This window comes from Miniopterus natalensis, chromosome 11 (genome assembly GCF_054644295.1).
Source record: "Miniopterus natalensis isolate mMinNat1 chromosome 11, mMinNat1.hap1, whole genome shotgun sequence".
Taxonomy (NCBI): Eukaryota; Metazoa; Chordata; class Mammalia; order Chiroptera; family Miniopteridae; genus Miniopterus; species Miniopterus natalensis.
The window spans coordinates 44,737,446-44,763,696 of NC_142091.1; the positions used below are offsets into that span (position 1 = coordinate 44,737,446).

Sequence of the window (26,251 nt, forward strand, 5' to 3'; positions counted from 1 at the left end):
CAAGGATCTCTTAGGTTTTGTTTGCATAGCTGAATCAATGATGATGCCATTTGCCAAGATAAGGAACACTGGAGGGGGATCAGGACTGAAGGCTGAGGCAGAGGAAACATATCATGAGTTCAGTTTGTAACTATTAAAGTTGAGGTGTCTTTGAGACATGAAAATAAAATATCAGTCAGTTGGATATATGGGTGCAGAGCTCAGAGAAAAGATGTGGGGTAGAGAAATAAACTTGGGAGTTACCAACATGTAGTTGGTAAGTCAGGTTGTGGGTGTAGAAGAGAGCATCCTTGAAGAAGGTATAGAATGAGAGGAAAATAAAACATATTTGGAAAAATTAAAGGCCAAGTGGAGGAGGGTGAGCTTTCAAGATGGAGAAGGAATGGCCAGATGGAAGCAGGAAATGCAGGAAATGCTTCGTCAGGAAAAGCAAGGAAAGGAAGTGCTTCAGAAAGACCCTCTAATTGATAAACTGCTTCCTCTGTGTTCAAAGCAAGGAAAAGCTGGTGGACTTAACCATGAAGAGATAACATTAATATTATATATAGTTTACATAGTTTCAAAGTAGCTCCTGTACTGTATATTTTGTTTGCTTTCCTTTGCAGACCCTCCCTCCCAAAGAATATAAGTTCCTGTGAGGAAAAAGGAGCGTGAATTATAAATCTGCCACATTTAGAAGGACTAACAAATACATAAAACCTGTAGAAAAGCCTTCTACATTAGAAAGCCTTCACGTGCATGTCAGGTTATATAGAAAACATGTTATTATTATACTGCCTTTATAATATTAGCAAAAGACAAAATAATCAAATGTTTATATAACCAATTATCACAAATAACTAGAGACAATTTCCTTCATGATTTATACTGTAAAATCAATGATAGCATAAAAGCAGAGAATAACTCAGCTAGCTCTTAGTTTCAAGCATAATATTCTGAAATGCCATTGTAAATAGTTTAAAATAGACATTGGCAGAAAGAATTTACAGTTTAAAGCTATAATTGCTCAGCAGCATTATTTATGAAAATATTTTTTGAAAATCAAAACCAGGGTCAAATCCTTTTGAAAGTCAAAATATAATGAATGAAATACATGAGACTCAATTAACCACATCTAACCATCCTTAAAGATAAACAGGCAAGGAATCATCAACCTTGTGGCTAAATATATTTTTTTCTGAAGCACTGATAAGACACTCAGTAAAACGTGAAGTGTTGCATAAGGTCAGGGTGGTAACATGAAAGCAGTCCTGGGAATCCTAAGAAAACAATTTGCAAGTTCTGAACTTTTTTTCTTTCTTTTTCAAATTTGAATTGGTATTTTAAAAACATCTTTTATTGAATCTATTGGGGTTGCATTGGTTAATAAAATTGTATAAGTTTCAAGTGGAACTTACTTCTTAACGACATATAAAACTAGACACTGGTCAGAAGATTAACCACCTCTAGACTGGCTTTGGCTTTGGCCTTCTGAAACCCCCAACCCCATTTCACTGCCAATAACCTCTTACTTGCCAACCAAATGGATACTGTTTAGACATTTAATTTAACCTCTATACTATTTCTTAAGATTAAGCACATGCTGCTGCTTTTTTTTAAAAAAAACGATTTCCTTTTTAAAAAACTCACAAACTTCCATCTCATAAAATACAGGTAAACAAAAAGAAAGAAAAACATTTTGTAATAAACCCCACGGTCTTTAAACAACCAATGTAACATTTTGATGTCTATCATACTTTTCCTAATCACAAATTGCATATTTATTCACATAGTTTAACTATTTTTTACATAGCCACTTCCTTCTTAAACTAACTTTCTTCTTTGGCCTCCATGACCCCACTTTCTCTTAGATCTGCTCTTACATCTAATGACCTTTTGTCCCAATATCTTGTGTAGGTTTTTATTATTTTGCCCACTCCTTAAATGTTAATATTTCTCAAAATGTTTCTCATCCTTAGATCTCCTCTTCTATAGTTCCTAGTTTCCTTAGGCTGGCCCCACCATTTCAATGTTATAAAGTACCATTGAAATATATATTTCCGGCCTAGACCACCCTCTTCAGCTCCAGCTGACTGGACACCTCAAATCTGATGTCTTGCAAAGACCTCAATCTCAGTGTATCTTAAACTGAAGACTCCCCACCTGTGCCTTCACGGCCAATATTCTTCCATTCTTCATTGGTAAAAAAGACCAGACTTGATTCAGTCACCTAACCAGAAACCCTGGTATCACATCATACTCTCATATTCAATCAAGTATCAAGTTGATGCTTCCAATATGACCTTCCTCCCATCTATCCATCCCAACAAGTATCTTTAGCTGACTAGGGGCATGTGCTGGGGGCTGTAAATTACAGTTATATAATCACTCCCTCTTGAATCTTAATCAAATCCTGTTAATTCTGTCTCCACTGCATTTGTCATCTGTTCCCTCTTCTTCATACTTACTTCCTTTGTTAGGACTTTCACCATGGCTATCTTTACTCCTACCAATTTCTGAACCCTTGGGGAATTCTGACGTCTAAATCAGGAAGCTTCTCTGCTTTCTCCCATCCTACTAATTCCACATCCTGAAATGTCATTATAAATAGTTAAAAATAGCCATCAGCAGACAAATTTAAAATTGTAAGACTATAAGTGCTCTGCAGCACTATTTATGAAAATCTTTATGAAAGTTAAAATCAGGTTCAAATCTTTTTGAAAGTCAAAATATAATGAATGAAGTACATGAAAATACTTTACTGTTAAGTCAGTTACCACTTATTCATTTGCTTTCTGGGTGTAATTTTCTTCATAACACACAAATATACAAAATAGAAAGAATTTAGCTGGGATGGCTCTAGAAAAGGCAATTAAGAGCTGTAGGATCTGCAAAGGTACTGGACGGGAGAAAAAAGTAGCAAGGTTCTTGGAACAAAGAGAGGCATCCTTTTTGGGGAAGAGGGATCAGGAATATATATATTTACAAAGTGACAGACAGAATAGGCTATTAGGATTCATTTCTCTTCTTTTTCAACATTTCCCTCTTATATGCCATTAGTTAATGGCTGTTATTGGAAGAAATTTTATTATAGTTATAGACCAAACACTATTTTATTGTTTAAAGGCTGTGTGAGCACACTGGAAAAAGCACAGGACTGAACATCATCAAGACATATACTCTTATCTATAGTATGCTGCTACTAAGTGCTGTTAGCTTGAGCAAATTACTTCACCTCTCCGGATCTTAGTTCCTTCACCTAGAAAAGAACTTGGACTCAATAATCTCGAAGGGCCTTTATTTTTATTTCTTATTTGTCTAAGCCCTTTTGAATTCCATTTCTGATTTCAACTGGTTCAATTACTAAAATACTCATCAAGAAAAGGAATGCCTTTCTTTTGTAGCTATCCAGGCAAATATCCTCTGTAAATGCTTTGGCTACAGAGTAGATTCCAGAAGCTAGTTGTATGAAGTTTACAGAGAATAGTGGTAGGCTTGAAACATGCTCATGACAGATCGCATTAGGAAGAAGTGTCTTTAAAATTACATTACTTCTAACAAGAAGCGTCTCAAGAGGCCATGGCAAGTGGTCAGAACCTTGGCTGACCAACTTTCTGATGCGTTGATAGAAAAGTCATTCCTCAAACTGCAAAACTGCTCTGAAACATAACCCAATTAAAACAAGAAAACACGTAAGGCCAGAGCTGCATTCCACGATGCAGAGCCTCAGAGGTTTAAATTAAGTGGAAGAATTTTTGCTACAGTGAGAAAGACTTTAGGGGGAGATTATACTCTGAAAACACGTCTAGAATATTTCAGACCAAATATAATTCTTAGTGCACAGGAACGTAATGAAAACCATTTACTATGGTTCTGAAATTTTGAACTTATCAAAAGCTGAATAATCTTTTTTTTTAAACCTCACCCAAGGATATGTTTTTTAAAAATTTTATCTTTACTATTCAAAATATTACAGATGTCCCCTTTCTTCCCCCTTTGACCCTCTACCCTGCTCCTGCCCCTCCCGAGGACATGCTTTTATTGACTGGAGAGAGAGACAGACAGACAGACAGACAGACATCAATGTGAGAAACACTGATGGGTTGATTCCTGCATGCACCTGGGCGGGGTATCAAACCTGCAACCTTTTGGTTTGCGGGATGAAGCTCCCACCAAGCCACTCTGCCACGGCAAGCTGAGTAATCTTACTCTTTAAAAAATGAAGAGTTGTATAAAAAGGGACATATCTGTTCGACTCTAAAACAGCTGTATGTAGATCTTCAGTATTGTTTAGCCTGGCTCCTCCTGGCACATAGAGATCAAACTGTGAACTGCAGGAAGAGAAATTTATTAAAGGCCCAAGTGCCTGCCTGAACTTCAGTCAAATACTGCAGCGAGATCCAGGCTAAGTGGATTTCATTAAAGTGTGGAGTGTGAGGCAGGCACAGAGTGATAGGCCAGAAGGTTTAGCAGCTTGGGTTGAATTGAATGCTAGTACCATTATTAAAAAGCGATCTTTGCTAAATCTCTGGTCAGGCTTTGTTGGTCTCAATTGTTTTTTCTTAATCAGTCTTTTATTACTAGGGTCAAAGTAAAATGAATGGAAGCAGGATGAGTGTCTTGGGCTTAGATTTGAGCGCGCAATTCTAGAGCAATAACGTCTGACAGAAATACAATGTGAGCCATATGTATAATTTAAAATTTCTAACAGCGTGATTAAAAAAACAGAAATAGGTGTAATTAGATGTAATAGCACATTTTATCTAAATCAATACATTTGAAATACAATAATTTCAACTTGTAATCAATATAAAAATCATTAATTTACATTCCTTTTTTTGACTAAGTCTTCAAATTCCAGTATGTACTGCACACTGATAGCCCATCTCCGTTCAGACTAGCTACATGTCACACGCTTGCTATACAGTTCCACATGCCACCTTAGTGCATTAGGCTGTAATGCCCTGACTAAGTCTTGTAGACCCAAAGTTATGGGAACTATGATTTTCCCCTCTTCTTTTTTTTTTTTGTTTTTCACAACTGCTCTTTCTTTGGTTTTTAACTGCTATTTTTGGAATATCACTTAGAAAATTTATGGTAGGGGGATATCAAGCCAGGGCACTAAACATCTTATAGGGCAACTCAAAAAATGTCAATCTTTGCTCACTAAGGAACAAGGAGGTTTGGATTTAGGTAATAAAATGCTTTTCATAAAATTAGTCACAGATAAAAGAGAGGAGAGATCAGTCTGACCTTCCAAAGGTATTAAAGTCAGGGAGATTCAAACGCTAAGATATGAATCTTTTCCTTTTGACCTTGTTATTAAACTGAGTTGTCTCTGTTGCAAACTCTCTATAATCTTAAGTTGTACTTATAAAAAAGTGTTTCATCCTGTTTTTTTTCCCTCTCTTTTCACAGTGAGGCTTGTCCATTTCTGTGCGGAATAAGTAGAAAAATATTCGAGGCAAACTGATTTTTCTGTAGCTGTCAGACACTTGTCAACTTCTGATATCAGTGAACTTTCAAGTATAGGCTTGAGAATCAGGACAGTTTTGTCTTTTTCTTTTTAAAAAACAAACTACCACTGTAAAGCTCTTAAGTAGGAAAAAAATAAAAGGATAGCCTGACTTAAAATATCACAATGCTCAACTACTGAGATTCAAATACTAGAATTCAGGTTCTTTTCCAGTGTACAAGTTATAATTACTAATATGGATCATAAGCTAGACCATAAAACATGTCTCAATAAATTTAAAAGGTTTCAAATCATAGAAAGTGTGTTTTCTGACCACAATAAAATTAAATTAGAATGTATTCACAGAGAAGTCTCTGAAAGATACACAAAGATGTTAACTATATAACCCAATTCTAAATAACCCAACGGTTCAAGAAGAAATTAAAAGAAAATAAGACAGTATTTTGAAATAAATAAAAATGAAGATATATCTTATCAAAATTTGTTAGCTACTGCTAAGGTAGTACTTAGTGGAAAATTTATAGCATTAAATGCCTGTATTAGGGAAGAAGAAAGGTCTCGAATCAACTACCTCAGCTTCTACCTTAAAATAATGGAAAAAGAGTCAATTATACATGAAGTAAGTAGAAGAAAGGAAATATCAGACAAATATTAGATCAAAATTCAATAATAGAGTACAAAAGCAATTGAGAAATCTATGAAACCAATAACTTGAGAAATTCTATAAAATAGACAAATCTCTAGCCAGACTAGGGAAAAAAAGAGCTGACCCCTGGAACCTGTGGCCGCTCAGAAGTTAAATATAAGAAAATAAAATTTAAAACTAGGCAAAAGTAAATAATAAAATAGAGCAGAAATTGAACAGAAACTGAAGATTCAAAGGCAAAGTGTTTGTAGAGTAGTAAAACTGGAAAAACCGATTTTTAAAAATCTTCTTAGAAAAGAAGAAATCAACAATAGACAAATTCCTAGGAAAAAGTTACCAAGTTCATGAAAAATGAAAAATCTGAATAGTCTATAATTAGAAATTTGAAATATACCACAAAGGAAACACTAGGTTCAGATGGCTTCACCAGTGAGTTCTTTCAAGGATCACACTAGTTCATCTAACACGCATCTTTCCGAGAAGAGATACAGAGAACACTTCCTACTTCCCTTCTGACGCTAAGTATAACCTTGCTCCAAACCAGTCAAGAACAATATGAGAAATTATAGGCTAATCTCAATCATGAGAATAATCATGGGAAAAATCCCTAACACATCAAGTTCAACAACCCATGAAAACAACTGATAGTTGCAGAAAAAGCATTTCATAAAATTCAACGCCTTTTAATAAAATAAAATAAAATTCAACACTTTTTTTTGTATTAGTTTCAAGTGTATAACACAGTGGATAGACATGGATATATGTTGTAAAGTGTTCCCTCCAATAATTCAAGGGCCCACCTGGTGCCACAGGTAGTTATTACAATAGTGTTCACTATATTCCCTATGTGGTACCTTACACCCCATGCCTATTTTGTAACTGCCAATTAGGAGGAAGAGGACTTTTTAATAGGACATCTATCAAACTATTTTAGCAAATATAAAGCTCAGTAATTAAACTTTAAAAGAAGGGCATTATCACTTCTATGTAATGTTATACTACAAATCCTTGACAGACAATAAGAAAAAATATATAAAGTTTGGAAAATAAGATAAAAAGCACAACTATTACTGGGTGATATAAATGTCAACATAAAGAGTTAAAAAGACTATGTAGACAAATTATTAGAATTAAGGAAGTTTGCAATATTAATAAATTGACTATATTTCCATGTCAGAAAAAAGCAATTAGAATATATAATTCTTAAAGAATAACATTTAGAGTAACTACAGTAACAACAACAAAATAGAGTAACCAGAAATAGGTCCAAGAAAAGATATATACCACCTTCATGGAGAAAATCATAATGTTACAAAAGACATTAAAGGCCTATATACATTAAGAAATACACCATGTTTATAGATAGGAAGACTTGCAAAGATGTCACTTTTCTCCTAAATTATGGATTCAACATAATTTTAATAAAAGTCCCAACAGAGTTGCTCATGGAATTCAATAAGGTGACTCTAAAATTATATAGAAACTCAAAGGGCAAAGAATAGGCTAGATATTTCCTAGGAGACACAGCACGATGACTTGTCCTGTAGGAATTAAGATTTATTATAAAACTTTAAGACTATGTGATGCTTTTGTGAAAACAGGCAGACAGATGAAGAGAACAGAAATCCTGAACAGGCCCACATATTTACAGAAATGTGATATATGAAAAGAGGGCCATAGCAAAACATTGGAGAAAGGGTATATTATTAAATAAATCGTTCTGGGGGCAATTGGTTATACATTTAGAAAAAAATTAACTGGATCTCTAACTCATACAATCCATAAAAATCAATTTCAGACAGGTCAAGGAATTAAATATAAAAGGCAAAATTACTAAACTTTTAAAGAGAATATGAGAATATCTTTTGGACCTCATGGTAAGAAAGGATATCTTGCACAAGATATAAAAAAAAGTACAAGCCATACAGAAAATGACTAATGAAGTTGACTACATTAAAATTACAAACTTACATTCATCAAAAGATATCATAGGAAATGACAACCACAAACTAGTAAGAGATACCTGGAACATAAAAGGATTGGTGTTCAGAACATACTAAGAACTTTACAATCAATGAGAAAAAAAACAATGCAAAAGAAAAAAGGGCGAAATTAGCAAATAGCATTTCTTTACATAGAAAAAATGCAAAGCCAATAAACATGAAAAAGTGTTCCATTTTATTAGTTATCAATAAAATGCAAATTATAACTATGATATACCCTTTTACAATCACTGGACTGGCAGAATTAAAAAATTAAGGATTTTTTAAAAAAAAATTATCTTTATTAATTTCAGAGAGAAGGGAGAGGGAGAGAGAGAGAGAAACATCAATGATAAGAGAGTCATCAATGATCAGCCGGCTGCTTCCTGCATGCCCCAACCAGGGATAGAGCCCACAACCCAGGCATGTGCCCTGACCGGGAATCGAACCTCCATCTCCTGGATCCTAGGTCAATGCTCAACCACTGAGCCATGCTCGGCTGGGCAAAATTAAGGATTTTTAATAGCTGAAGTTGGCAAGGATGTGAACAGACACTCTTACACATTGCTGAAAGGTTGTAAATTAGTATAGCTATTTTGGAAAATCTGTCATAATCTTGTAAAGCTGAAGTTGCACAAACTCTTGACTCAGCAATTCCACTCTTGACTTAGCAATTCCAAAGTGTATCAATGTACAAGAATGGTCGTTACAACATTTTCTTCAATTATGCCCACAGTGAAAATAGTCCAAATATTCTTCAATGGTAGAATAGACTCGCACGGCAGTGAACAGGAATAAACCATAACTATCATGCATCAACAAGATGAGCATTATGAGCTGTTCAATAAATACTAACTGTATCAAATAAAGAACAAGATACTTCCAATTACATGAAGGTAAAAACAGGCAAAACGAAACTGAATTATATTTTATGAGTACACATAGGGGGGTAAAACCATGAGGAAAGCAAAGGAATAAATAACACAAATTTCTGGAGAGTGACCCTGAGAGGAAGGGTGGGAGCTTTTGAGGTAGAGTTTCCAAGGAACTCAATGTTAATGTTCTATTTTGTCAGTGGGGTGTTGGGCACATGTATGTTTATTTTATTATTATTCTTTAAACAATACATGTCATAAATAACTATACTTTTCACAAACAGAATTTCACGAGTCACACAACTACTTGAAAACAAGGTCAAGTGGAACTGCAAATAAAGTTTAATACATTAGCCAAGTGTTTCACTAGCACAGGTTAGCCTTACATGTATAGCTCAAATTTTTGTCATTAAAACACAAATTACTATGTATCACTGACTGTTCTCAAATAGTCTACAAACAGAATGTCAAACCTGTTCTTTTCAGCAGTCTATTAAATTTCCATTAGATGTCCCTTAGATATGTATGGTAAACACTCAATAAAATCTGATAGAACTAGATAAGATAATATTTTAAATTCCATTTACAAAAGCAATTATTTTTTGTACAGAATATTTGGAAATTACTGTTGGTCTTTTCTACACATTTAGACAGATGTAACTAAGATAAGTATAATACAAACTTGCAGACAATGAAGAATGCTACGTAAGGATTTTCCTGATCTGCACCAGAAGTTGCTACAAGAGAAAAGCAATTTAAGGATGGAAAATCTGGAACTGGTTTTTTGATCTGATTAGATTCAAAAGCATTAATAATTGGGAGGGGAGTGAACAGGCAGAGCACGGAAGATTTTTAGGGTAGTGAAAATACTCTGTATGATACCATAATGATGGATATATCTCATTATACATTTATCCAAACCCAATAAATGTACCACCCCAGAGTGAAACATAAAGTAAATTATGGAAGTTAGGTGATTATGATGTGTCAATGAAACCAAATCACTTCAAGCTAAGGTTTATTAATTGTAACAAATACACCACTCTGGTGGGAAAGGCTAATAATAAGGGAGGTTATGCATGTGTGGAGGCAGAGGGTATATGGGAAATTTCTATTCCTTCCCTCGATTTTGCTGTTAACCTAAAATTGTTCTAAAAAAAATTCTTAATAAAAATAATGATTAGAACAAAAAGCATTAATTAATCTTTTCCAGTGGTTAAGTAGCCCATGACATTCAATGGCACTTTCCTTGCTTTCAATGTAGTACTTGCGTTTAAATCACTGAACATCACACAGTAGTTCAGCACGGTCTAATGTTGAAACTGAATCACCTCAAGCTAAGTTCAATAAACCTCTAAAGTTTTCTTCTTATTTTTTTAAAAAAACTGTATCTTAATTGATTCTTTCAGAGAGAGGAAAGGAGAGGGAGAGAGAGAGATAGAAACACTGATCAGCTGCTTCCTGCACGCCCCTGGACTGGGGATCGAGCCCGCAACCCGGGCATGTGCCCTGACCAGGAATCGAACCCCGATCGCCTGGATCCTAGGTCGATGCTCAACCGCTGAGCCACGCCCGGCTGGGCTAAAGTTTTCTTCTTAAAACTATTTTGCTTTGTTAAAGTACTTTATAGTTCGCATTTCTATTGTGAATGGAGCGCTTTTCCCACTCCCATTTCTAGTTCCTTTTTGCTAAAATAATTCAAAGCCCTACTAAAGAGATTAAAAAAAGAAGAATACCAGCAGAAATTGTATCATCAAAGATAAGGAAAGTGGGTTTGGCAAAGAGGTGGCAGTGTTCATCATCAAATGCTACCATGTGTCAAATAAGATAGGAACTGAAAAAGTTTCCACTAGATTTATCAATGTGGTCTCATCGATGATTTTGGTTGAGTGATGATAGCCAAAGATTTGGCCTAAATCTTATAGCTGTTAGAATAGCTAACTTCTTTATGAATTTTCTCCTAAATCTGAAACTCAAAGCTGTTGACAACCAAGTTAGTTCCTTGATAAGTAACTTATGAAAGTAGACTCCTTTCAACAATTACTGCTTTCACAAAACTGTGTAATCATTCATGTATTCAAACACTATCTGAATACTTTCTATGTGCCAGGTGCTGTGCTCAATACTGGATATACAATGATGAACAATACAAACAAGGTCTGTTTCCCTTCAGTTAAGGTGGAGGTTTTCCAGTAGCAATTGTTATTTTTAAAAATGAAAATAAAGATTCACAAGTTTCCAGAATACAGGTTCCTGATCTAAACTTAAGTTTAGTTACAGAGCACCTACTGCCAGTTTTTGAAGAACGCGTCATCAGTTAAAGGCACAGCGTAAACAAGACAAAACACAAACTACACTTAGAGCTCACCTCTTCAATTTACACGCTGTGTGATTTGGGAAAATTACTTAATTTCTTTGAGCCTACTTCTAGAGGTAGTAGTGACTGTGGCTGACCCATTTTCAGGAGCCCCAAAAAGCTGAGGTTGTGTTAGGCGGTCAGAGTGACACGGGCACCCAAGAAGGAAAAGGAGGGACAGCTACGGACGCTGACCAGCGGTTCTTTTACAAGGGGCTGGGGGTGAAAGCAGCTGGGGACAACGCAGGGAGGAGGGGCTGGCTGCTCAAAGGGCCTCTGCTTAGGTCATCCTCCACAGGAAAGAAACTGGAGGGCGACAAGATGAAAACGCGTACACAGTGAGCTCGTTGACTGCGAGCCTCACCATGGCTCGACCTAGCTGAGCTGTTCTGTTGAGAAACTCCTGATCTCAGGATCCTTATAAAATCTTTTTCTTTTGGGGCAGATGCATTTCTCAGAGAACTGTCTTCCAATGTCCTGCCTTGAGGGCAGGCTGCCAGAGTTCTGGGAGCTGAAGGGAATGTCAGCTGGTATTCTCAATATTTGGCATTCACTTAACCTCCTTGCTTGTAACAAAACAGAATTTCCCTCAGCCAGACCTAGTGTCTCCCAGGCTAGTGATGTCCTCTCTCTTAAAAATAAATATACAAACAAACCTCTAATCTTCTGCTAGGGTGAAGGAGAGGCAGCTGGCGGTTTACACAGAATTAGAAAAGGAACTGGGAGGGGAATCCAACTGTATCTTAAGGAGACTTTCAACCAATCCTCTTTTTAACACTTTAGCCCCACCATAACCTCCTGCTTTCAGAGATAACTTGATGTCCCTAATTACTGAGCCTTTTGCATTCTGCAAATTGGGCTGCTTCAACGGTTTTACAACTGTCAGTTACGAAAATACTTTCTTGGGTCTGCTAAGTCACTCACCCATTAGCTTTCTAGTTTCCAAAATGTTGTTGCTGTCTCCTGTTTTGGCTGTGGGTTTATGTATTTTTAAAAATCCTTTACTTTAGTTTTAGTGGGGTTTTGGGTAGTAGCTGAGGTTAAATACTCAATCCTTTCACTTTAACCAGAAGTTACCCCACTTATCTCATCTCCCACCACCTTTCTACACTACACACAATAGAAATATATTTCAATTTACAAAAAACACAGGCCCTCATATGCTTCTTTTTTTCTACTGGCAACTTCCTTGATCTGGAATACTCTTCCTCCCAATCCTTGTCTGATAAATGCCTTCACTGACTACCTCCTTCCCACACTAAATCCAGCAACCCTACAACAGCATTCATAGTACTTTTTCACTCATAGGTGTTAACATCCCACTATATTATAAATACTGGTTTACCCATGAATTTTTCCTTCTAGACTGTAAACTCCTTAAGAACCAGGATAATATCTTAATCATCTCAGTATGTCCAGTACCTAGTACCTAGCACAGAGACTAGTACATGTAGAAATCAGTTAATGTTTTGGAGGAGAATACAGAGAAAAGAAGTAAAAGATAGGCCCTCATTAAGCAAGATATATTCTACTGATTAATATAATTTTGATGTTAGTCTGTCTGGGCTGCTATAACAAAATACTACTGTGTGTTTTATAAACAGAAATCTGTTTCTCACAGTTCCAGAGTTTGGGAGTCCAGGATCAGGGTGCCAGCGTGGTTGGGGGAAGGCTCTCTTTTGGGCTGTTGACTTCTCACTGTATCCTTACATGGTCAAAGGGGCCAGGGAGTTCAGTTGGCTCTCTTTTATAAAAGCATTAATCTCATTCATGAGAGTTCTGCCTTCAGGACATAAGCACCTCCCCAAAGCCCCACCTCCTACCATCACCTTGGGAGTCAGGTATGAATCTGGGAGGGCACATTCAGACCACAGCACTTAACAAAAGCCCAAATCTGCTACCTCATACATACAAACTGGTCATCAGCAGTACCTGAATGTCCTTAAAAACTTCTAGATTAATTCAATCTGATGTGAAAAGTTTGGGATTCCAGAAGAGAAGTTTTGTTTCTCATACTTTAAAACATCTATCTGGTTTCCTATATTATTCAGAGTCCTCAGCCTAAGAAGCTCAATGTAAGAATTTATCTAGCAACCAATGAAATTTTATAAATTGTTGGTGACTGGAATTTCCAGCTGTGACAATACTCAAGGTTTGACTCTGAAGCTTCTCCTCTTTAGTAAGGTAGGTTCCTGGTTACTTTAGAGATACTGACCACATTCAGTGGACATCACACTGAGCCCACTGTTTAGTAGCTTACTTCCCCCCCCAACCCCATAATAAGACTTTTTCAGTGAATTGAAAGTCACTGACACAAGTTCCTTATCTTTTCACAGCGTTCTGGATGGTACCATGTTAGATCATCTCATTACATACTCCATGTACCTTAACTTCCCGTCTGTAGTTTCCATCTTCTTGTCTCAATCTGCTCCACTATGTGTAATTGCTTCAGATGTGTATTCCAGTTCACTATATGACTTTTTCACTGTGTCTAGTCTGATGTTTAGCCTATACCTTGAGCTTTTTTTGTAATTATGTATTTATTTGTTTACTTATTTTATGCTCAAAATTTCAAATGTATATCAAAGTTGAAAGTTTACACTGAATGCCTGTATTCTTACTATCTAGACTGTACCACTGACATTTTACTATGCTTGCTTTATCATTTATCTATCCATCCATTTATCCATTAATTCATATTAATTTTAGTGCTTTGCAAAGTAAATTGCAGGCATCAATTATACTTGCCCCTAAGTGCTCTAGCATGCATTTTATTAGAGTTCAATATTTGTTTATAGCTTTTAGTTTTGCTGCACAAATATATATACATTATTCAAATCTTAAGTGTATATCCACTGAGTTTTGACAAATGTAATAATATTTATAAGATTTATCCAAATGGTTGCATGTATCGTTAGTTTGTTTATTTTTATTGCCTAACAGCATTACACTGTATAAATATACAACAGTTTAAAAAATCTGTTTGCTGAGTGATGCACTCCTGGGCTGTTTCTAGTTTTAGGCTATTTATTTATGAATAAAGCTCTTACAAATATTTTTGTATAAGTTGTTTTGGAGAGGCTTTCATTTCTTTTTGATAAGGCGCAGGAGTGAAACTGTTAGCTCACAGGATAGTCTATACCTAGTTTTATAAGAATCTCTCAGACTTCTCTGAAGTGACTGTGCCAGTTTACATTCTCAACAATAAAGTGTGAGAATTCCAGTTACTTTACCACCCTGCCAAAATGTGTCAGTCTTTTTAATTTTAGCCATACTAGTGGTTATACAGTACAATTGATCCTTGAACAACACAGGTTTGGACTGTGTGGTCCACTTATATGCTGATTTTTTTTTTTGATAAATAAATGCCTGTACTGTTTTCAGTCTGTGGTTGGGAGTCCACATATGCAGAGGGCTGACTGTATGTCTTGACCTACCACCATTTTATACAAGGGACTGAGCATCCACGGATTTGGAATCCACAGAGATCCTGAAACCAATCCCCCTCAGATACCGAGGAACAACTGGAGGTAGTTAAGTTTTGGGGGAGTAAAAAGTTATACTCAGATTTTCTACAGGGTGGAGGGGGTCCCACAGGTGGGGAGAGGGTCAGTTCTCCAACCCCTGTATTGTTCAGGGGTCAACTGCAGTATCTCACAATGGTTTTAATTTGCATCTCTCTGGTGACTAATGATATTGAGCACTTCTTCATATGTTTATTGACTATCACATATCTGATTTGTGAAGGGTCTCTTCAAATTGTCCATTTTAAAAAATTGTTTGTTTGTATCTTCTTAAGTTGTAGAAGTTCTTTATATAAACGTGACACCAGTTCTTTGTATTCATTTTCTTAATGGTGTCTTTTGATGAACATCAGTTTAAATTCTGAAGTATAATGATCATTTTTTTCTTTTTTGATTATCACTTTCTGTGACCTAAGAAACTGTTGCCCATTCCTAAGTCATGAAACTATTCCATGCTTTCCCCTCAAAGCTTCACGGTTTTATATTTTATGTTTAGGTTTATGCTCTACCTCAAATTAATTCTTGTGTTTGATGTGAGGTAGTGGGTGAGATTCACTCTTTTCTATATGGATAATCAGTCATCCCAGCACTACTTCTGGAAAAAACTTTGTTCCCTATTGGATTGCTTTGGTGTCTTTGTAAAAAATCCCAAAAATGTGGGTCTATTTCTGGGTGCTCTTTTCCACTGATCTATTTGTTGATGCTTATGTTAGTACCATAGTGTCTTGAATTCTGCAGGTTGATAGACCAGTCCTTTAAAAATTTATCTTGGCATTGAAAGAACCTGATAAATAAAATAGCCCCTTGGCAGTACTCACGTTCTGTTTCATTTTCCCTTGAGGACAGGCAAGACAGAATAACTTCAAAATCACGAAAAGCAAAAATTACTAAAGTTTTTGAATCACTACCTAAAATTAGTTTATTTAAAGTTTCTTCTTAAAACAACAACACAGATGTTTGGCCTCTCTGCCTTGAAACTCTATGCTTTTATAAAAAATGTTCAGAATGTCATGTTAAATCCCCACAAGTAACGTTGTTGCAATAGTAATAGAAATACTAATAAATCCCAAATTGGTAATAAATAACCCATTAAAATAAGAATACCACATGTGAGCCCATTTATAACTCAGAAGAGCCTCTACCTAATGTTCAACAACAGCATGTGCTATGATGAGGACAGGCTCTGGTTTTACGTGTTTATGAAACACTGAAATATATAAAATATTAGGTGCCCATCATTCCAGATGTATTTTAAAGAAGGACACATCCATGCTTTATTTTTTTCAGAAATATACGTATTCAAACGAAAAAGAAAAACATCTGTAGCCCAAGGGTAACTGACTATTCTACAAGTGACTTACTAACTAGTATATGCTAAAATTAAGTTTAGAGAAAGCCTTAAAACTCAGTTCTTCAGTAAATAAACAGCACAGAAAGTACTAATGGAAGAAAGCTCCCTAACCCAGTTTTTGTAGTTGTATCACCAATTAGTACAGGGAATCAGGAAATTACCTAACTTTAGGGCTTCTAGAGACCTTGATCTGTTAATCACATTCCTTTGTTCTCTATAATAACAGTACCAAAGTAACAGTAACAAATGACATATGGTTTTTTTAGGGCACATTTATTGTGTTGTATTCTTCTCATAAAGGTGTTTGATAAGTTCCTCACTACAAAAATGAGAATCTTTTTAAAATTATAAAATAGATGCGTTATGTTTCATATAATTTAATTATGCTTGTATATGTATGTGTATGTGTGTGTGTATGTGTTTCAAGCTGAGAAAGGTTTAAATTGGGAGTCAACAGCGGTTGAGCATAGACCTAGGATCCAGGCGATCGGGATTCGATTCCCAGTCAGGGCACATGCCCGGGGTGCGGGTTTGATCCCCAGTCAGGGGCGTGCAGGAGGCAGCCGATCAATGACTCTCTCATCATTGAGGTTTCTTTCGATCTCGATCTCTCTCTCTCTCTCTCTCTCTCCCCCCTTTCCTCTCTCTGAAAAAAAAGAAAAGAAAAAAAAAAATAAAATAAATTGGGAGTCAAAACTCTTCTAATCCATGTGCCAGAGATAATCATTTACATTTTTAAGAATTTAGTGTACATATCCTTCCAGATTTTTACTACGGTATACATACATATAAATACATGTAATTTCAGGTCAAAAATAAAATCATATTATATTTACTTTATGTAACTTCCTTTTTGCCCACCTCACAATGTATAACAGAAGTTTTTCAATATGGGTATACATTATAGATTCATCTCTTTCTATTTAGTAGCTGAACACTATTCCAAAGAAGAGCTGTACCATAATTAAATTAATTAATATCCAAATGGTAAACATTTAGGTTGTGTTCAATTTTTATTACAAACTATGACAGCTAGTCTCTTATACTCTAAAAAGTAAGACTGTATTTCCAGTAAAGGTGAATCATCTCTTATCTTGTCAGTTTGCTTAAATGAACTACAAAGTACTTATTATAAGATTACATTTTTGATGCCAGGTTTTAAGTTAGAACTTCTGAGAAAGGTATCTTTTGAAATAGGTTTGAAATGATTACACACATTAAGTAAAATATAACCAAATATTTTTCAAGATGGCTGTTTGGTTTCAGAAAGGTTGCTTTAAAAACCAGTAAAATAACTTAGTATTTTTAAGGAGAAAGCAAGGAATGAAAAACTCTAAATATTTATGCCAAGGAATAAATAAGTGTTTCTGTTAAAAATAAGATGGGTATTGGCTCTTCATTCTATAAGCTGTGGAAGGCTCAAGACCTTGATATGTTGGCAATTACCCAATTTCCTGGAAAAATAAAAGTATTCACAAATAAGAAATAATCTGAAAAAAACTAAAAATTACCTGCAGAGTGCAGTTCATCATCCTTATTATGTAGTCAAACTGCTGATGGTCTAGTATTGCCCGGTTTTGCTGGACGTGCAAACCCAGCTCATCAGTGAGACACTGTCTTGCTGCCTTTCCTTTAAGGGCTCGCAGTGCAGCAGGAAGGGTCTGAGGACAAAAGAGGCAGACGTGAACAACAGGCGCCACTGGAGAAAATTAACTTGTAATCTCACTGAAAATTCAAGTGCTTCCTGTAAACCACTGAATAGTTAGTAAAATTAAACTCCTGGAAAAGAGTAGCTTACTATTGAGGACAATTATAAAAAGATGGATTTTTAGTTATTTTTATTTATAAGCAAGCACAAAAATAAGTAGAATTAGTTTATTTAATAAATTTTTTTTAAATTACACTTTTAAAAACCTCATCAAAACTCTGGTCACCAAGTAACTGTTACTTCAGATCACAAGTCAAAGCCAGAGATACTTAGATTCTGTCTCTCAATAACTGGCCACATCTCCATGGCAAGAATAGGAAAAAAAAAATTAAAATGACAAGAAACACACACAGGTGATTTCCTACTTTTAAACTGGTCAGCTATTTAATCACTACTTGGTTTTAATTTATGACTGGAAAATACTACAATCTCTTCTCATTTCAATATCATAATAATGAAAAAAAAAAGGGACTCAGCAACAAATAGAAATTTTTAGGTTTATTCATAAAAAACCTTTCACTTCATCACTCATTAGAATGCCTCCTCCAGTTCACCACGTAAAGCCTAGTTAACATGCTTTAAATAAAACAATAATAGGTTTATTTAACTCTCAAAATCTAAAAAGCAGAACAAAGGAGCAAATAAGAAGGAAGGGAAGAAGCCTGAGAGTAGGAGGGCATAATACTTTTATGGACAGGTACAAGAAACAGGATGTGAAAGCTGAAAGCAGGGGAACAAAAGTCTGTAACACTTCAACCATATGAAAAAAGGGAAAATGAACAACCTCAAAATAGAAAGAGGGGTGGGGTCATTAGGTGTAAGGGTCAAAACTTTACATGCTTTACATGTTTATAACTGTGATGAAAATCACTAAGAGGTTACATTATGTTTGGCATGTTTTATTAAAGAAGGCAAGAAAATCTGCTTTAACAAGGCACATTTGAGTTGAACACCACAGTTTATTACTTATCCAACTAGATTCTTTGCCATAAATATAATTATATTTAAAATGTTAATTGTGTGTGGTGTCAGATGGGTAACAGACTTATCAGGGTGATCACTTTATAAGTTACATAAATGTCTAATCACTATGTTTTACACCTGAAACTAATATAATTTTTTATGTCAAATGTAACTGAACAATTAAAAAAACAAAATAAAATGTCAAGTTCCTAAGTAATATGCCAAAATAGGATTTAATGAACAAGGTTGAAAGTTTGAGGGAAACACTGACCCTCCCTGTTTGCCGGCAGCCATGAAGTCAGGCTTGGCTACCACTAAATCTCGACACTTCATTCAAAACGCTCAGAATGCTCGCTAAGGAAAAGGACAGGCGCGGGGGTCAGCGGCGAGCTGCCGTGTGGGCCCGGGAGGTTCCGGCTTCATGCGCGAGAGACGGCGCTTTCTTACCTTCTCAGTCTCCAATGTTTTATTTTCAAAAATGAACGAGATGCAGTTTCTAACAACTTCCAATCTCTGTGCACTGTTGAAAACTGTTGTCACCTTATCCATTATTGAAACTAGTAAAGGAATAGAAAGAAAACACAAGTAAATTAAACTCCTCTGGCAATTATAAAGCAAGGGGAATAGCATTCTTTTGCGTTTATATGACTGTAACCATTTACATGACTGACGCTTAAAATTTGTTTCCCTTGTCACATGGCGCTGAAAGTATTCCATTTCATTATTTTGATTGTATTTTCAAATTTTAAAGTGTCAGGCTAGTCAATGACTTACTGAGGATAATTTCACAGGATAGATTCCAATGATACACTTAACTCAAGCAAATTAATTCATAGTTCATAGTAAAATCATATTAAGCAAAGGTAAACATCTATTTTAACTTTAATTGTAAACAAACTGATAAGTGTTGGGGTATAGGATCATGACAAAAGTAGCTAATGTTTACATGTAAGAGGACTACTAATGAAAAAAAGAAGTTGATATTTCTACATTACCAAAGAAAAACCACATACCCCCTACTTAGATTCTACAAATTTAAGTAGAAGGGACTTGAAGGAGCACTTTACCAAAAGAGAAATGTCATAGCCAAGTAACTGCTATACAAATTTAGGAGAGCTGCTTTTCAGTCCTGTGAACTTGGTAACTGTCACCTTCACCATAATATTGGATAATTCCAGTCTATTATATGAGCTAAAATTACTTAAGATAAATTTAACTTATTAAAAAAATGTCAGAAGGATATAAATGAAAGGAGTTCTTGTTAAACAAAAAGTATAATTTCACAAAGAACTATATTGTATCATTTGTACAAATGAGGTAGCATCAATAATTCTTAAGCCAAAAAAAAAAAAAAATTCCTCATAGCTCAGAGCTGCTCTTGGAATCTAAAGGCATAATCCCATAAGCCCTCCCCATACCTAACAAGAAAGACTATCATATCTTACTCATTAGCATCCCTTCCATTTCATCAATATGAAACCTCATAACCTTCAAATCATTTTTAAACATTTTAAAATAATTATAAGCTCGCAAAAAGTTGCAAAATAGTATAAAGAAGACCCATGCTCTTCTTATTACCCAGCTTCCCCCAGTGGTGACATCTTACATAATTAAAGTGCTTTGTCAGAATCAGGAAATCAATTGACGTAATATAATTAACTAGACAACACATCTTACTTTGATTTTACCAATTTTCTTCCAATCATTTTTAATTGTATATTAATTTCTGCATGACCATGGTAGTCAATTAGATTATTTCATATGATTTTTCTGTCTGAAATGCTCATTCCTTTTTTTTTTCTTTTTTTTTTAAGATTTTAAAACTGATTCTTAGAAAGGAAGGGAGAGGAGGGAAAGAAATGTCAATGTGAAAGCGAAACACTGATAGGCTGCCCCTTACACACCCCCTACGGCAGATCAAGCCCGCAACCTGGCTGTGTGCCCTGACTGGGAATCGAATCTGCACAACCTCTGTGTGGACCGGATGACGCCCAACCAACTGAGCCACACAGGCCAGGGTAGAAATGCTCATTTTTAATTGTGGGCTCTGGTGCTTCCCACACACGTAGGTTAATGGCATAGACTGAAATAGAAATCAATTTATATTTAGAGTAAAAAAGTCTTAAGAGTCTCCAAAAAACACCACATACTTTACTGAGAGCAACATCTTCAAGCTGTTTATAAACTTTTACTTGTAGAATATCTTTAGCAGTATTTTAAATTTTCTTTAGAACCAGGCATTTAAAAATCCCTGTTTTCTTACAATGAATCTGTTTAGCATCTGGGAATTATTATTTCCTGTTGGAGACTATTACTTAGTTCACTCCCAGAAGAGAGTTCTGTTGGAGCTACTGATACTTCAGGGACTGGCCAAATCCCCAGTTGCGGCATTCTAATACTAGATTTCTAACATCTGATAACAACTCTGGTTTATGGGTACTTGACTTCTGAGGACTTCCTTTCTAAGGCTTTAGCTATTGAATGATAGTTCCAGCCAATCATCATTACTCTGGCCTCTCTGAGGAATAGATGAAACCAGTTAACTTCTCAAAATGTGAATGTCTCTTAAGGTAACAGAGCAATTCTATACTCATTAAATGAGTATCATGTAAAATGAAACATTCACAGCTTTTAATTTTAGGACTAGGGAAATCCTGATTCTGACCAACCCAAACAAACCAGAAAGTTGGACAGAGGCCCCTGCATGCATTCATTCATTCATTCATTTTGGCTTTTACAGGAAGTACATGCAGGGCCAAATACTGAGTCATGTGTACCTGTCTCACTGGTTACAGTGAGACATTCCACATGCGCCTAAACAAAGAATTTGAAGTGAACTGAAAATGAAGACTGCAAAATGATTATACAAGGATAAATTGAGACAATTAAGGCTACAATTCAAGCATATTACACTGTAAAGGAACTTCTAATCTGTTCATGTGGATATTTAAATAAAGCATTCAACAAACTTACGAATATTAAAATTATGTGACCAAAATCCTTCAAAAAATAACTATTTACCCTAACACGTCTACCTTCTGCATCCTCTTCGTGTGAATGTACAAGCAACACTTCAGTAAAGCTCTCAATTCTTAGAAAAGTGGCAAATTAACATTACTAAACAAATAAGCAATATTACTACTATTACATACATAACATAAATGTTAATAATACATAAATCATCAGCATTATTACATAAATAATATAATTAATGCACTGTTACCCATTAATAATAAAATTACACTCACTTCCAGGTAGGATGGAACAGTTTTGTAGCAAACTAAAACTTCTACCAGGGACAGGTATAAATGTCAGATAAAATGCAAAAACTATCTATTTAAATGTGTCAGAGAGCTACAGAAATACAAATATTAGAGGACCTAAAAGGCCAGCGAAGGGAAAAGGCTGGAGACACACATCCACTTTCCCCAGGAGATCTGTCAAGACTGTGTGCAGACAAGAGGCTGAGAACCCAGGCTCGGGTCTGGCTTACGGCGAGGCTGCCCATGACCAGCTAAGTTTCTGGTGAAAGCTGAACAGACAAAAACGGGTGTGCGCCATAGTCTCTAGGTAAACCTCCAAAAGAACATTGAAGAAATGTGTAAATGACGAGATAAATTACGGAAAAAGAAAAAGTTTATTAATCCAAAAGAAGCAAGAAATCAAGGGAAAGAGTAAAACAGGAGGATCAGATAGAAAAATCCCACCCAGTAAATTACGTTAAAGCCATTACCATATAAGTAATTATATTTACATAAATGAGTTACAAACAGGTAATATACTAAGACAGTCAGACTTGCTAAAGAAACACACCACCTTACCAGAGGCACACCTTAAATATGGGGAACCAAAATGTTTGAAAATAAAAGGATAAAAAAGATAAACTGTACAAACACTAACCAAAGGAAAGCTGGTGTAGCTGTACCAACATCAAGGAGCACTTTAAGGCCAGAAGCACAATTAGAGACAAGAGGGACATTTCATAGTGACAAAGGGATCAATCACCAGGATGCTGTAACGTCTGTAAATACATTTGCACCCAATAAATCAACTTCAAAATGTATAAAGAAAAAAAGAGAGAGAACTAAAATGAGAAAGGCAATTCTGCTATTATCATGAAAGATTTAACATACCTCCCTCGAGAAAAAGAAGAGATAAATCAGTAAAGAAAGACAACTCACAGAACGGGAAAATATATTTACAAATCATGTATCTGATAAAGGACTTGTGTACAGAATATATAGAGAACTCTTAACAACTCAATAATAAAAAGACAAATAGCCCAACTTAAAAATGGGCAAAGGATCTGAACAGACATTTCTCCAGAGAAGATGCAACAATGGCAAATAGGTAAATGAAAGATGCTCTGCCTCATTAGTGAATGTGGAGAAACTGGAGCGCCCACACATTGCTGGTGGGAATGTAAAGTGGTGCAGCTGCTTTGGAAAATAATCTGGCAGTTCCTCAAAACACCAAAAAAACACTTACATGACCTGGCAACTCCACACCTAGGTATGTACCTGGAAAAGTGAAAACATATGTCCACACAAAAACTTACACATGAATGCTCACAGCAGCATTACTAATAGTAGCAAAAGTAGAAACAACCCAAATATTCATCAACTGATGAATGAATAACAAAATATGGTATATAGATGGTCCTCAACTTAGGATGATGGTTCGAGTTATGGTTTTTCCACTTTAGGATGGTGCAAAAGCAGTGAGCATTCAGTAGAAACTGTACTTCAAATTTTGAATTTTCACCTTGTCCAAGCTAGCTATCTGTGGTAGGACATTCTCTCCTGATGCTGGGTAGCTGCAGTGAGCCACAGTGATTATGATGGTAAACAACCAATACTCTACAGTGTACTGTGTTACCAGCGGTTTTTGGATGCTGTGTTCTAAGCACATCTATGGTAGGCTAGGCTAAGTTATGATGGCTGATAGGTTAGGTGTATTAAATGTATTTTTTAAAAAGATTTTTTAATTGAGTTTCAGAGAGAAGAAGGAGAGAGAGAGAAACATTGATGTGTTTATGGGGAATCAACTCTGCAACCTGGGCATGTGTCCTGACCCACAATTGAAGCAGCAACCTTTCAGTGCAAGGGATGTCACCCAACCAACTGAGCCACACTGGCCAGGGCTTAAACGCATTTTTAACTTATGATATTTTCAACTTAAGATGGATTTATCAGGAGGTAGCCCCATCTGTAAGTCCAGGAGCATCTGTACATCCATACAATGGAACATTATTCAGCCACAAAAAGAAATGAAGTACTGACATGTCATGTGGATAAACTAAAAATATTACGTTGAATGAAAGAAGCAAGTCACAAAAGATCACATATTATAAGACTCCATTTATATAAAATGTCCAAAATAGGTAAATCTACAGACAGGAAGTAGATTACTGACTAAAGCGAGGGAAGGAGTGATTATTAGGGGAAAATTGGGAGTGATTCCTAATGGGCGTGGGTATATCTATCTGAGATAATGAAACTGTTCTAAAATTAGACAGTGAAATGGTTGCACAACCCTGTGAATATACGAAAAACCACTGAACTGTACACTTTAAATGGGTTTTATGGAATGTGAATTATATCTCGATATAGCTGTTTTTAAAAAGAAAAGATTCTATAGTGGTGGCAGTTAGATTAATCGCTACCCCTTGTGAGAGGCAGTGAATGAATGTAACAGTGTTTCTGGGTGTTGATAATGCTCTGATTCTGGTTATACAAGTTTGTTCAAATTGTGAAAATTCATCAAGTTGTACACTTTAGTTTTTGTGTCTTATATCTTGATAAAAGTTTTACTTTTAAAGAAACAGATACATACCGACAGGTGGACCTGCGGGCACAACACATTTCTTTTCCACTCGTGAAGCAGGAGGTGCATTCTGGTTCTTAGCAAGATTTTCCTGGATTAATTCCTGTACCCGGGTTTCGTTAATCTTTGGGAAAGGAAGAATGTGAACTCGCAAGTGGGAACCTTCTGTTGGGCGTGGAACTTTCTGAAATGCCATATGAGGGTTTGGATTCTCCTGCAACATCAAACGCAGGTAAAGTTATGCAAAAGTTGAAGTAACAGCAGACTGTCAGGAAGGGACACACACTTCAATCAGATGAGTGATTTTATGTACACTCATAGATACATGCCATAAAACACAGAGCCCCAGAACCTCACTTCAGCAGCATCTGATACAGCTGATCGTCCTTCTTCCCCTCCCATGAACACATTTTCACTTGATTTCTCAGTCTTCTTGCTACATCTTTATTTTTTATCTCCCTAATCTCTTAACTATGTGAATATCCCAGGGCTCAGACTTTGGGCTTTTCTTCTATTTATACTTAATTCCTTGGTGATAATTTCCCAGTCTCATATCTTTAAACCACATAAACACCAATAACTCACAAATTTTTATCTCCAACTGAGCTTTCTCCTGAACTCCATACCCATATATTCAATATAAGTACTTCCATTTGGATTTAAAATAATATCTTACATGTCCAAAATGGAGCACTTAATCTTCACCTTCTCCAAATCTGCTTTCTACAGTCCACCTCTTCGGTATACGGCATATTTATTTTTCCAATCACTCAGGTGAAAAGTTTAGAGTCATCTTCAATGCTTTCCTCTAACACCCAATTATCCATTCCTCTGCAAACCTCCGGACGCAGCCTTTAACGTATGTTTAAACTTGACACTTTTGAACACCTTGGTTCAAGCCAGCATCTCTCATTTATTGCAGAACTCCCTCCTCTATTCTATTTTCACTGGTCTCCCTCCTCTATTCTTAACACCGCAGACAGAACGAACTGGTTCAAGTATGTTAAATCACCACCTACCTACTCTGTTCACTCAAATAGCTCTTCATCTCACTCAGAGTAAAGCCCAAAGTTTTTGCAATAATTTACAAGGCCTCACAAGATCGGGCTTTTCTACGTGACCGTGTCCAACCAACTGTTTCTTCTTTCTTTCTGCTCCAGACATACAGGCCTTCTAGTTCCTGCCTCAAGGCCTCTGCATTTACCTGTCACCTCTTTGGAATGCCTGTTTCCCACCCATTTACAGCATCCGCTCTCCCTTTCTGCATTTCTTTCCTCAAATGCCACCTTTCTTGGCTCCCCTATATAGCATTATCCCCCCAACATACCCCCTATCCCCTTATTATATTTTCCTCCTTAGCGCCTATCACCTTCTCACATACTATACATTTTATTTAACTTTATTGTCTATCCTCTCAATAACATGAAACTCCACAAGGGCAGACTTTTCAAAGTTTTATCCTCAGCATCTAGAAACTGCCTGGCACATAGCAGGCACCCTAAGCTACTTCCTACTGTTTCCTAGTGAATGGGACACAATGTTGAACATATATTGGGATTGTAATA

The 26,251-nt window shown here is 35.9% G+C and overlaps 1 protein-coding gene across 2 annotated transcripts in view; it reads right to left on the minus strand.

The window, feature by feature from the left end:
* Positions 1-26,251, minus strand: part of SBF2 (SET binding factor 2) — a 313,031-nt gene that overhangs the window by 102,810 nt on the left and 183,970 nt on the right. For both annotated transcript variants that reach the window (XM_087821725.1, XM_087821727.1), the window contains exons 14-16: positions 24,696-24,900; positions 19,308-19,417; positions 17,701-17,850 (exon numbers count right to left, since the gene is read on the minus strand). In XM_087821725.1, coding sequence (XP_087677851.1) covers positions 17,701-17,850; positions 19,308-19,417; positions 24,696-24,900 — 465 coding nt within the window. The remainder of the gene's footprint in view (positions 1-17,700; positions 17,851-19,307; positions 19,418-24,695; positions 24,901-26,251) is intronic.